The 14,390-nt window shown below is 32.8% G+C and overlaps 2 protein-coding genes across 5 annotated transcripts in view; one reads left to right on the forward strand and one right to left on the reverse strand.

The window, feature by feature from the left end:
* Positions 1-771: 771 nt before the first annotated feature.
* On the reverse strand, positions 772-3,158 carry LOC111407591 (lipid phosphate phosphatase delta-like). The gene is made up of 3 exons (XM_023037187.1): positions 2,593-3,158; positions 2,393-2,488; positions 772-2,132 (listed from the first exon to the last, which is right to left on the reverse strand). Exons 1-3 carry the CDS (start codon positions 2,623-2,625, stop codon positions 2,010-2,012), a joined length of 252 nt encoding a protein of 83 aa, XP_022892955.1. The 5' UTR covers positions 2,626-3,158; the 3' UTR covers positions 772-2,009.
* A 4,730-nt stretch (positions 3,159-7,888) lies between these two features.
* Positions 7,889-14,390, forward strand: part of LOC111407593 (monodehydroascorbate reductase, chloroplastic/mitochondrial) — a 9,327-nt gene continuing 2,825 nt past the window's right edge. Inside the window, exons 1-9 of one of the 4 annotated variants that reach the window (XM_023037189.1) lie at positions 7,889-8,186; positions 8,265-8,452; positions 8,671-8,770; positions 9,480-9,557; positions 10,208-10,279; positions 11,042-11,160; positions 11,762-11,846; positions 11,925-12,014; positions 14,254-14,355. In XM_023037189.1, coding sequence (XP_022892957.1) covers positions 8,286-8,452; positions 8,671-8,770; positions 9,480-9,557; positions 10,208-10,279; positions 11,042-11,160; positions 11,762-11,846; positions 11,925-12,014; positions 14,254-14,355 — 813 coding nt within the window. In that variant the 5' untranslated portion in view covers positions 7,889-8,186; positions 8,265-8,285. The remainder of the gene's footprint in view (positions 8,187-8,264; positions 8,453-8,670; positions 8,771-9,479; positions 9,558-10,207; positions 10,280-11,041; positions 11,161-11,761; positions 11,847-11,924; positions 12,015-14,253; positions 14,356-14,390) is intronic. The other 3 variants (XM_023037188.1, XM_023037190.1, XM_023037191.1) reach the window with 3 other exon arrangements.

The following is a 14,390-nucleotide window of genomic DNA, read 5'->3' on the forward strand; positions in this document are numbered from 1 at the left end:
TGAATCAAAGTGTAAATTAAAGTGAACAAAACCAACTTCAATTATTTGAGTTGCAATGTAAATGCATGCAATTAATCTAATATATGGATCTTATTACTAAATTATTTGTCCACTTATTTAGTGATTAATTGTACGTGTATTTATACTTATGGAATTTAATTTGATACTGAAACTTTTACGATCAATGGATTTGAAAAGTAACATTTTTGAAATTTATCAAATCTAGAATCCAATCGCATGAATTTAGTCTAATTTTAAGAAATTTATATTTTTTCTTTCTTCACAATCTTGACCTTATGAATTAATGAATGAAACCCTTGATAGAGAATTATTAGGACTTTTGAGTATATGAGATATTTACGTACCGAATGTGAAAGAAGATTCCCTGATAAGGTCTACTAAAAATTGGTAAAGCAAAAGGACACATGGTAGTAGAGTTTTTAGTATAACTAGTAGGGTGAACGTAAAGACAATCATTTATAAATGTGAAAGATATATCGAAATTTATTGAAATTGACTTCTTATTTCTTTTCTTTCACATCTCATGTTAATGGATTATTCGATTGTTTAAGCCTATAAAAAATTGGCCCAAGGGACAGAGAATGCAATTTGATGGACCAAAACACTAAACATAAAAACAATTTATAAATAAAAACACTAAAGTCAGATTCTGCAAAGCAACATATGATAAAGGAAAATGCCTGTTGTACAGGCCCCTCACATGCTAGGTGAGGGGGGTGGGGGATGGGTGATTTTTAAAAAAATAAAAATAAAAAAAATTACCCCACCCCCCGTATTGTGTGTGGCTTGTACAGACAGCAGAACCGTATGATAAAAGAAATAAAATAGGCGGACCTACTTGGGTAAATTAGGATCGTCCATCTTATCTCCACCATTGTTTCCAACTTTATCTCCTTGATGCTTCACTACTTGAAGCTTATCATTCCACTTTTCCTTCCATTCCTACATTCCTTCCTTCCAGACAATGGTATCAAGCCCATACACAGCCAAATCTTTGAACTGCCATATTAGTACTTACCTTTTATCCAATCCTAGAAAATTAATTAGGAACTCCTCTAGTAAATCTCAAAGAAATTACTAGTCATTGAGGAATAAGAAAATGGTATAGGATGGATTTGCTTTCCCCAACCCATGAATGGTGGAATAAGGAGAGCATGCTTGTCAATTGAGATCCTTCATCAAAAAATTTAACACGAAAAACAATGTTAACTTAACCTAAATAAATATAATTGATGAGTCCTCCATCAAAATTTTAACGCATAAAATAACAATAATGTGTTCAAAACAAGATAAAAAACAGTTAACCCTCAATCTACCATAAGTAAAGAGAGGAATTTCAGTGTTGATGACTGTCGTTCTCTCATTGCCATTGTAATCAAAACATTGTAGTCACAAGTAAAAAATCATGTGACCCAAAGTCTCACCTTAGTAGGAAAAAAACTCCCAAAGATTTTTATTTCTACCAGTTAGTTACAATGTTTTATATAGTGAAAATAAATTCCAAAAAAAAAAAATTTTAAATGGAAAAAATCAAGATAATGATTAAAATTGAGAGTCCTAATCTTAAGAATTATCTTCCAACAAACGGAATTCAAATTCGACTTAAATTAGTCGAGATATAACCGAACAAAATTTACCAAAAAGGAAAGGACGCATAAACCAAGAAATTTGCCCAAAATTGGTCCTAAGTCAACTACAAAGCTGTTGAGTTAAGTTCATTGACACGTTTCTAATCAAATTTGACTAAAATTTCACCAAAAACTGACAATCCTAAAATATCTCCAAAAATCAGGAAGTTATGAAAAAAGGCAGGAGAAGAAATGAGAGCTGCAAGTTTTAGGATTAAGGTGTAGAGGAAGTCTTAGGAAGGGGGAAAAATTGGAGATGTGTGGAGACTACGTAGCACGCTTGAAGACAGTGCTGCACGGAGCTACCGTGACGTCTCCGCGCAACGCAGGGTTACTACGTCTCCGCTTTGCACATAGACCTCATCTTTGGTGGCTGTAGTTCATCTTTGGTGGTGAAGGTGGTTTGGGTGCCGATTCCTCATCTTTGGTGGCTGTTACTCTCCTAACAGGTGGTGAACTTGGACTGCGTGCTGATGCCACATCCTACAAAACATGGTCCAAACAAATTTGCAGAATACGATTGAAATAATTCATGCGGAATTATGCGAGGAAATGTATTATTATACATGTGATGATCAAAATAGGGAAACCTTTATACAATTTCCCATATAATCACAAAAGGATAATAAAAGAGTCATCTGCTTAGCCAATTTGCAATGCCCATTCTACATTATAAAACCAAGAAAACAACGATTATTTCCCTCAATAAAGGTAAATCTAGTAGAGGGTGATAGAGAACAAACCCAGAAGAGCAAATGAAGAAAGGCAGTGTAGAAAGGCACAGAAACGACAAAAGATAGCCCAGAAAATAACGAATCCAAATATCTATGCTCGTATCTCTGCAGGACCCAACAAAGTTAAATCAAGATCATTCCAAAAACCCCATAAAAATCCAATCTTTCAATACATATTCTTCAGATTAACAAAGCCCTCAAATACAAACCTGGATCTTAAGAGCAATGGAAGTACCAGACATTACATAGTGAGAGACCCATGGCTATGTAAGTGATCTGAGTTTCTGGCTCACATTGAGAATTGAAGAAAACACAATCCATATTTCGCCTAGAAAAATTACTTGCCAGCTCGGTATGCTTTCCATTCCAAATTCTTGTTCTTTATTAATTTTCTTTTATTTTCCCTCTCTGTTTCTCTAATCTTGTGTCTCTAAGAAAGACAGACGTTGAAAGTAATCGCGTAATTTACATAGGAGTGACTGATGAAATCAGAACAATAATATGTGTAATTTTGCCTTCTCCGCAATGCGCGGAGTACTACCCCAAGCATCCACTTTCCCCACCACATATATGCACTTCTCTCTCACCCATATTCAAATCCAACTAAATTAAATTATTCAAATTTCGTTTCATTTTAGACGACAAAAAAAAAAAAAAAAATGTGATAAACTTAAATAAAACCAACTGATTAAGCCCGTCCAATGTACAATTTAAGCTTGCAACTCGAATTCAAGATTTCAATTTTTGATTTTGTAAAGAGAAGAAAGAAGGAAAGAGAAAGAAGATGAAGGAGAAGATCAGTGCAGGAATGGTAGATTTAGTTAAAAAAAAAATTGGAGAAATAGTACCTCATGCTTGCAATGGTCTAACACAATACATCGTTATCAGCTGAGAGAGGGAGAGAGGACAAAAAAAAGTGGAGGACGATACATATTTGCGACACGTGTCCGACCCTTTCTTTTACACTTTATATATGTAGGATGTAGAATAATTGAGTCGTTTTCAAAAGGCCTATCTTGATATGACATGAGTTACAAGAACCATGCCAAGCATCCTTGGCTGGCAGCTCACTTAAGGCAATTTGTATTTTAAGAATATATAGTATTACCTCTACAAATTATTACTTGTTAAATTAATAATTTCTATTATATAACTAAAATTTTCGATCCATACATTTTCTCGTGTCTTTGTATCATTAATAATGATATCTAATAATGAAAAAATAACAAAGAATATCACATTTTAGATAAGTTTATGACATGAAGACATGCAATAATAATAATAATAATAATAATAAATAAATAAATAAATAAATAAAATAAAATAAAATCTACGAGTTGAAGACAAATGTGTTTTTCTTGTAAAAATAACAAAGAAAGTAACGAATTTAGAATTTTTCATCCCATCTTAGGAATGTTAAATGGCCCGAGAGTCAAGCCACTTCGCTCGCCCATTATTGGGCTCGGGCCCACCCACCACGTGAGCATGCTAGCGTCACATATAGGGCGACCCAAGCGTGAGCTTGCTCATTTCCAAAAATCCAAACAAATGAATGCTTTTTTTTCTTTTGCCATCCGTGAATTGTTAATCAACCTACCCCATTCATCGGTTCTATGTGATCTATCGAATATTTCCTTCACCGATGAGTTTTATGTTGGGAATCTACTTAAACATGCGCAACGAAAAATAGAACAAAGTTCAATTCCCACTAAGGAACTCTTGTGTTTAGATAGAAATTATGATAAAAAATATATATTTGAAGAGATCTGCGACCTTTTTGCTTTTCCTTTGTTCCAGCAACATCGATCTGCCACCCACAGTTATCCAATTGTCCGGCCTCCAATGATAATCCACACGGAGAAACAGATTGTGACAACTAGGATTTTTCTTTTGTTAGTAAAAATAATGAATTTTTTCTCTACAGATTCAAAACCCTAGCTATCTATTTATACAGACTCAAACGGGCTTGGCCCATCTCCTAATCCAGCCTAAGAGGTCTGTGAATTAATTAAAACAATTAATTAATCCAGGCTAATAAACAAGTAATCCAATTAATTAATTTATTCAACACTTGTCAAATTAATTAATTGGTAAAACACAATCTTCCAGTTCTCCTTTTGTGTGTGACCCATTAGGTTCTCAATAACGATGCCTAACGACGTAAAATATTATTTTGATCTAATCAAAATCGATAAATTAAAATACCATTTTAATTTATCACATACTCACGTTCGTCGTCCCAAATTGACATCTAGCAATGTGTCAGGACAATATATGTGACGAAAAATGTCATGTGGTATGACAAAATCAAACTTGTTCATTTATCGTGAAATTATAATCATTTCGTCAATATGATTCGATCAATTACGATATATGGATAAGTGTCAATTTCAATTATTGATATTATATTTCATTCCACTATTAAGTTAATATAAGTCCAAAACTCCTTTTCGGTTTATGAGTACACCTTGACCAAGTATTTCATTATCGACTTAACTGAATGAAATGTAGATCATAATCTTTTATTAACTAAGAGTGACAAATCCTCTATTGATCATTCATAACCTTCATATGATTCGAGATATACCTGAATGAGCCGTATTAGCGGTCCTTGGCAATCCAACATCGTTAAAGTATGACTGTCCTCATATAAGGCACAATGATGACTTCAAGTCAAATGACCAATTTCACTATCGAATGTTAAAGATTAACCACTAACACTCAGATAGTTATCCATATGAAATCTCCCAGCAAGTCTCTCATGTTTTGTTCTATATCAAACATCCACGTGTACATTCAAGAATCACCACACTTTAGCTTGTGAGATCAGCTACTTATTTTACGAATAAAAAATACCACACGTGATGGTCTATCCGTAATAAAGATATCCATATCTCGTTATTACTTAGGACCACAAATGATTTAAGATTTAATCATATGTAATTTGTATCTCACAATCATAAGTCCTTGTGATTAATAAATTACTAAGATTTGAATCTACAGACTCCATTATTTAATTCAATTGAATGTTAATTAATTAAATAATAGATCTACCATAAATCGCATCAACTATATATTAAAATTGTTTATGTCCAAAGTCGATTGAATTTAAGGTATAACACTTACATTTTATATAAAAGATATCAAACCTGTGAATCTTTTTATATGTAAACAATGAAGGGCAAGTACTTTTTCTTGTGTTGATCATATTTCAATGGAAACTTACATATCTTGCTTTTACTACTTTATTGAGAGTTAGTCCACGTATTGCTTGACATAAAACAAATAGTCGCACGTAATGGCAAATCACGACCAAAGTATTAAATGCTTGGGGGGGGGGGTAAGAATGGATTTCATTCTTGTGCTTGAAAATAATATTCCAAAGCTTTCGCATATTCTCCTTAAATAAATAGTTTTCTTTAGAATAAATTTACCTATTATGACTCGAAATGCCGTACAAAAAGTTGGAATCACGTTAAAAATAGGAGCATATGGACTAGATTGGATCCATATGGAACTATTATCGTAGCCTAGCCGGTTTTGGAGCCACTCGCGGCTCATGTTTTTTGACTAAAAATTTCCCAATGGTGAGTCGGCTCACACAAGATTTTTGATGTTTGACTTGTGCCCAAGGTTGGCCTTTGAAAATGTTGATCGCGAAATACTGATAAATAAATTTTTTTCAAATAGCCAAGACTAAACTACCTGATTCAATGCTCAAACTGAAGCTAGAAGAGAAATAACTATTCGAGAAGAAATAGCCAAGACTAAACTGTCTGATTCAATACTTAAACAAAAGCTAGAAGAGAAATGACTATTTGAGAGGAAGTTATTAAATTTTGCATGTTTTTCTTCTTCCTTGATTGTGTCTATTTGTAAGTTTTATTATTAGGCTTCGGGGGGTCAATGACTCTTTTTCGTTACTGACATGTGACATTATGAGTTAATTGTTTCAATGGTCATTGAACTTAAGTCTATGTCTTTCATTAGTCACTGAAACTTAAAATGTTGACTTTTGGTCTCGCCAATTTCTAAAGTTCAACATTTATGCTAGTGAGTAACGTACAAAATTTTTCAAAGTTCAATGATTAAAATTCGATATTTTAAATTTAGTGAGTAGTCGAAGAGATAAACCTAAATTTAGTGACAGAAACTTGACATTTTAAATTTCAGTGAACAATCAAAGATATGAACTTAAGTTCAGTATCCATTGGAACAATTAATTCGACAATTATTCACTAGCTGGTTTTTAATTGAATTTGTTAACTTTTCATGTTTTATTTACCAATTTAGTCATCATGCTTTTGTTAAATCTTGAAATTTGAATTGCAATCTTTTCATGTCAGGCTTTTTCACTTTTAATCTTGAATTTTGTCTCATTTGATTCTTTAATTCATATTCTTAGTTTTGCTTATTGATTCGTGATCTTGATTCTTGAATTATTGATTTTGGTTGTGGTTTCTAGATCTTCATTTTGAATATGTTTTCTTTTATATTTTTGTGTTGATAAAATGACAAAGTATGAGAAATTGCATTTGAATTGAGGGGGTCATAACCCTATATATAGTTTTTATATATATTTCATCCATCATGAAATACAATTCTAAAGGAATCTAATCTCTACACATATAATACGGCACACACTTTATTTATATGTCCTAAGTATAATAATTTAATTCTTTATTAGATTATTTTAATTTTGGGCTTAACTTCAATATCATCTTATACAACAAATAATTACATATATCGGCTCATATAACAAAATGATAATTTTTCCCAACCCCTCAAGCTTTAATGCTTCTACTGTTTGTATCTACTAGCCTGCTAACTTTCACTGGGCTTACCTGACATTGTAGTAGCAGCCAGCCCATAACAATATTGTCTATTGAAAGAAGTATAAACAAGAAAATACTTGTGAAATAAGAAAAGAAATATTGCACCAGAAATCCCCATCCAAACTATTTTTTAGTATTTATGTTTATCTCCCAATCAATTTACTTTTGTAGAACCTGACAGGGGAGAATTCAAAATAGTCGTAAAAATGGTTTCCTCTCCTACTCACACACATCTTTTTTTTTTTATTCACATCCAAACTACTCACCACATACATAGTAGCAGAGGTGTGAGTAAGGTACTATTTGGAAAGAGCGTGCAGAGGCTACAAGGTTATCCAGACAAAAGCGTTTGTTTAGCTACAGAGGTTGAATTTGGGTAGCGTTTGAGTCGAGAAGCAAAAAACACGAGAGTCCAGGTTTCGTACGATTCTTTCTTTTTTTTCTTTTTGCTTATTTTTCATTCTATTTCAAAAAGCTTGATACTATCTTACAACCTATTAACAAGCAACTAGGATAGAATCCGAAAAGTTAAGTTGCTAAAAAGTGAAAGGCTACCAACAAAATAAAAAATGTTAAAGACCAACTCATTGCAGATGCCATGTATTAGAACCTCCCCTGCAATTTTAACATTACAATTAGGGACAGGGAAGGTCAATGCAGGAATAAAACGACGGCGTATGCTGTAAAATCTGGCACAATTCGACACGTTATGTCAGGCCATTGCTTACACCCTCAAGATCACTGCGAAGGCCTCCAATGGTGGACTGAATTCTTGTCACGCTCCTAGAACACTCTCGCGTCCCTTTCACTCACTCAATCGACACACACATAACCCAGTGACTCTTCATCCTTCGCAAGAGCCGGCCCACCTTTTAATAAATAAAATCTCAGAAAAAATTTAGTGTTTTTCACGTTATTATATTGAAAAAAATATATAAAGATCATCATGATCCCAATGTCATCTTCAGGTTCAATTTCGCTTTCTAAAGTCTCTCACTTTCTAGAAGTTCGTTGTAAATTCATTCTTCTAACTCTTCTTGTTAAAGGGTACAGTTCGTAGATTGATAATGGCGAGTATATCAAACACACTTTCATTGAAGCATGGGCTTTCTCTGTGGTGTCCACAGTCAACTCCCTTGAATCGAATTCATCGGGGTTCTTGTTCATTTCCTTCCAGAAGCTTCCGTAGATGCTTCACGGTCTCTGCTTCCTCTTTCGCCAATGAAAATCGGGAGTAAGTTCTCAAATGTTCACTATCACTCTTAAAATACATATATCTATATTTATGTGGGGTGCGGAATGAATAATCTTTGGAGTGGATTCCCAAGGCTTGTCGCGGATGATAAAGGATTTGATTACAATTTGCTGTTGGAAGAATTGGTTGTGTCACTATTGAATCAATTTTGTATATTTCGTTTTTGTTTGTATGCATTTAAAGATGGGTGATTGTAGGTTTGTGATAGTAGGAGGTGGGAATTCAGCGGGATATGCAGCTCGGACTTTTGTAGAGCATGGAATGGCTAGTGGAAAGCTTTGCATTGTCTCCAAAGAGGTAATCTTATTTTCTTTAGTTTGATTTACATAACATATATGGTCTTATTTGATTGATAATAATAGGGATTTTTTCAAGAAGAACAAATATTTCAGTCACTATTCCGTCATTGCCGAATTCTCTCATTTTTTCCTCTTCCAAAATCCTGGTAGAGGTGAAAAGGGGGAAATAGGTTTTGTAGTATGGATGTAGACAAACAGGGTTGGAAAGAGGTTGTAATGGCAAAGAAAATGAAAGGAACAAGTTAAAGTAGATCATCTTTAGCATACACTCCGAACTCTTCAAGCTTCATTGAAAAGACTAAACTTAATGAATCAATCTGCAATGCACTCAAAGCTCATATATTTGACCTGTATCTACTTGTAATATGAATAAGTATGTCTTTTGACCTATAAAGAAGGCATTCTAAACCAAAAAATATAATCATGACCATTTTTCACATTGACCAATGGGAGATGGCTATTATGAAGAATATCTCTGATTAATGATATGCTGTGAAACATCATTTCTTGTCTGTGTACCCATAACTCCAAGGGCTGTGCTATGGGGCTGGAGTCTTTTATTATTACTGGAATCAGGGTGATAAAAAATATATATAGCAAGTCATTGTTAATTAGTCTGGAGATGATGGTTAATTAATTTATCACATTCCGTTTTTGTTTGCAACTTTTTTTGGATTTTTGAAATGATATTTTTTGTATGAACGCAGGCATATGCACCGTATGAGCGGCCAGCATTGACAAAAGCTTATTTGTTCCCTTTGGATAAAAAGCCAGCTCGATTGCCAGTGAGTGCCGCTTGATTTGTGATTTGAACTTTGACAAGATTTTATTGGGTTCTCGGGGTTTTTGTAACATTAAACTTTACGTTTCTAATTGGATCAAGTCTACCTTTCAATTACTATATATGCCTGCCTCAGTGTCAATTAAGCATAGAGCATGCTTTAGCCCCATCCCTCCCCCCTTTTTTCCCCCTCAAAAATGCATTTTGGAATAGTAATTTGATGGAGAATGTATGGTTAAAAAATAAGGAAACAATCTGGATTTGTGTGTAGTAGTATTTTATTGATGAATGTTTGGTTGAAAATAAGAAGAAAATGTATTTTGAAAAAAATGGAGACCAAAGAAGGGCTAATATAGGTGCAAATTTGCACACATTTTGTCTTATGAATGGCAAGAAAAAGTTTCAGGACGGTCTATTTTAAGTAGCAATTGCGATATTTGCGGTAGTAGGTTTTCTTCATAAGTAATGCTAGTTAGCACCACTAGTGTTACCAGACTAGGTGACATTCAAGTATAATTAATTGATAGATAATATTAAATGCAGGGACTAGTCCCATTTAAAATGACTTATCAGTTAAAGGCACATGGCTGGTTCTACATGGCATTATTCTTTCTTCATATATTGGTAAATGTAATTAAATCTGTTTTGTTTTAGGGTTTCCATACTTGTGTTGGCACGGGTGGAGAAAGGCAAACTCCTGACTGGTACAAGGAGCAAGGAATAGAGGTAATTCTTTTTCCTCATTTTCTTATTTTCTAACATGTCTAATGATTTTATGATGCTTTTTGTGGCAGCATTACTTATATGTCCAGCAGAATACCATCTAAATAGATTTGGATTGTAATGAAATGATTGATCTTCTCAATTTTCAATCTGGCAATAAACTAAAAGGAGTTGAGTTTTAGTTATGAAGTTTCTTTTTGCCTTGAGTACTCCATATTGTGTAGACGGTAATTTGTTTGGTGAAATGGCGTTTAGACTCTGGATCCATAGCTTGTGAAATATTCAATAAGTCAATTTCGGGTTTATTTTGGAAACCTAATTCAGCCTTCAGTGCTCTGCTGATCATTTGAATCCCTAGAAAATCCATGTTGATTTGGATTGATTTCTTCAGTTGACTTCAAAAACCCCATATGATAGTACTACTATATGATGATCCGATGCTTGTTGAGATTATGAATTAATTGATAATATGTAGTAACCTTTAACTTAGTTTATGGAGTCGAGAAACGTGGATTTTCTGCCTGATATATTAAGCTTTTAATCTATTTACTGTGCTCGCTCCACTTTATGTTATGATTTAGGGGAGACTTATTTAAGAAAAATGTATAGCTTGTTGGAAATATGTCTAAAACCAGCTGTAACTATGCCCAAATCAATCTGACTGTTTAAATTTTTTGCCTGGCAATGTTTCAGTGATTATTTGCTTTACATTGGCACCTTGTTATTGCTTATGATAATTATGCTCATCTTTTTTTTTTTCCTCAGATGTTGTACGAAGATCCGATAGTCAATGTTGATACTGAAAAGCAAACATTGAAAACAAATTCTGGAAAATTGCTCAAATATGGATCCCTCATTATTGCTACTGGTTGTTCAGCCTCCAGGTCTTTAAATGATTTCTTTGGTTCTACATGGCTCTCTTTCCTTCCTAAGTTTCTTTGATATGCTTGTTGCCAAACTTTATGTGTTCCTTATTTGCAATCATGGAATACTGTGAAATGCTATGTCTAGAATACTTAGCTGAATTACATAGACTTGAATCAAGCAGCTGGTTTTATGTTGCATATTATGATATAAAAAAATATCTATTTCTATGCCTCCTTTTGGCAAAATTTATAAATCATTTATAATTTGTCAAACTTATTTTCGGCCACATATTCCAATGAATCCACAAGTACTATCCACATATCGGCCACTCATTTCTATAGTGACAAGATGGTGGATAGAATATTCCATGTTATATTGTTTTCTGCAAGTCCCTAAAACTGTTGCAGTATATCTTTACATGTAATTCTTTATTCCATATATCATCTTTGTTTACTTCTTGGTTCTATTGTTTTGGTCTGAAACCAATTTGATCGAGTTCAAAATCTTGGGACTCTAAAAATATCGTGCTAATGTTATATCAGATCTGATATAATTTTTTGTTGATGGGTTCCAATTTAATGTCACATAAAAATGAAAAATTATTTTGTCTTGATCCAGATTTCCAGATAAAATTGGAGGAAACTTACCTGGTGTTCACTATATCCGGGATGTTGCAGATGCTGATTCATTGATATCCTCGTTGGTAACTACAGTTCATATAATTTTTTGAATGGTGTGTAATTTCTTGATGATATTTATTTATAAATGTTCCCCTTTTCAGGAGAAAGCGAAAAAAGTCGTGGTTGTTGGTGGTGGTTATATTGGCATGGAAGTTGCAGCAGCAACTAGTGGTTGGAATCTTGATACCACTGTAAGCACTAGTTAATCTAGCATGTTTGGCTAAGATTAAAAACGTTTACTCATAAGTAAATAGGTTAGCTTAAAAATAAAATAATTTCTTTTATTTGCAAGAGTTGAAGTTACTATTTTGACAGTGAGGTAAGAATTACTTTCAAAGTAAGTAGTTTTTTTTCAGTAAACAGTAAAATAGAAGTAATTCATCTCTACATGTTTGGAAATAAAAAGTTATTTATTTCTTAGCTTAGCCAAACATGTTGGCATTTGCTATTATTGCATATCCAACCCAACAATTTCATTTCAGCAAGTGAATTTAGTTATTGGTTGATATATCTGTTTAGAATTTGGTTGACTTATTATGTTAAGGCAATATGAACGTTCTTACCCGATTCATTCAATTATTTCATTTATGTATATTAGTCAAAGTTGAACGTGCATTGCACGTTATTCTAAATTACTTTGTAAGTGATGTAAAAATAATATTTAGTACCAATTTATTGGAGAATTTGATGATTCTCGGACGAATTAAAGAAAATAAAATTTAGCATTGAAATTTAAGAGAAGAAAATTATATTCTCAAAACTCAATTCCTATTATTTTAGATTTCTTGTAACGATGAAATATTATAAATGTACAATCTTTTTATATTACATTTGATGCATAAAAATTAGTTGTCAATACATAAATTTAAACACCCATTAAAATTTCTAGATTCATATAATTCAAGATTCATCAAATTAAAATTCATTGAATCTAGATTAATGTGAATGTTAATTAATTCTTACTACCATAATTATGTAGTATTTATTACATATCGAAAAACGAAAAGAAAGGTATTATTGAAATAATTAAATTGTGGGAGGGTTAAAATCGTCAAAAAATGATTCTCCCTTTATGTGATACTTTAATATATTATAGATTTAAAAATAACTAGTTGTAGTCTAAGTGTGATGTACATTATTTATCTTTAGACTTTTTTTTTTTTTTCCTTTCTTTTTTATAAAGACTTGTAATTCCTTAAATAACTGGAACTTAATGAGGAACTTCACCTTAATGGCCAAAAAATAGCAAAAGATTAGCCATGCATGGAACAAGCCAACAATTATTGACACTAGTACAGTTGTAGATTTTTATTGATAGATAAACTGGGAAGGCTTTCCATCTTCCACTTCAGAGAAGAGAAAAATGTTAGTAGTACTCCCGAAGTTTCATAATGAATGTCTTGTCTAGCTTTTCTTGATAAACTAGGCTCATTCTCATTCTCCTCCTCCTCCTCTTTCTCTCTCTCTCTCTCTCTCTCTCTCTCTCTCTCCAGCAATAGTTCACATGGCTTTATCAAAATTATATTATGGCACAAAAATGAACAATAAATCAGTTTAAAAGGTTTTGGAATTAAAAATTCAAATAAATCATAGCGAAATCTATTTCCAAAATGTCATCAGATTGACTTAAAGAAGCTAACTAAGACATTCACTTTGAATCAGACAAAATAGTATGAAAAAACGACTATTAATATTTGACAATAATTAAAAAAAATCTGATTATTTAAGAATCCAAGGGGTAAAGTAGATAAGGTTAGAGTCTAGATTTTGAAACTTAAGCAAAAAATAAGAAAGTTTGTAATGACAACATAAAGGAAATAGGTACAATGTAAAAAATGACCGGTAAAATTTACTCGAATCATGAAAATTTTGTAAAGAGTTTTGATGACGAAGATAGTTTAGAAAGGCGAATGGTGGAATGTCCATTGACAAAAAGTATGGTTCAATAGCCGGAAAAATAAAAATAAAAATAAAAACATTTTGTGCATGGGTTTTATCTAGCTCAGTAATGCGGAAACAGTATAAATGTTCTATCACAATGTACAGTCCAATTTAAGTAAAACTGCCTGATATAATTTAGCTAAAACAACTTTGTTTCTCTGCTCTCTCTCTCTCTCTCGTGGTGTTGGGATGAGGTTTGTATTATCCACATCATACAACATTTCTAATCTTGATAATATTCTAAGAGATACCATCAAGATTGAGATAACCTGGGTCAGAGCCCTTATTCCATGTTTGCCTAACTAAGGATCATTGAACAGTTGATGTTTCTTCTATGGTTTGAACATTAGAATTACATATCTTAGTCACCTTGTAAATAAAGCATGTAACTTCTTACTTCGGTGTCATGACATGCATTTATTTGTTATGTTTGGATTCAGGAAGTTCTTAAAGGCTAAGTTTGACTTGCACTGTCTTTTGTTAAAATAGGTGATATTTCCGGAAGATCATCTTATGCCAAGATTGTTCACTCCATCACTTGCCCAAAAGTATGAAAAGCTATACCAAGATTATGGTGTTAAATTTGTCAAGGTTAGTGTGCTCTCTCTCTACCCCCACCCACCCCT

This window comes from Olea europaea, chromosome 13, assembly GCF_002742605.1.
Source record: "Olea europaea var. sylvestris chromosome 13, O_europaea_v1, whole genome shotgun sequence".
In the NCBI taxonomy this organism is placed as follows: Eukaryota; Viridiplantae; Streptophyta; class Magnoliopsida; order Lamiales; family Oleaceae; genus Olea; species Olea europaea.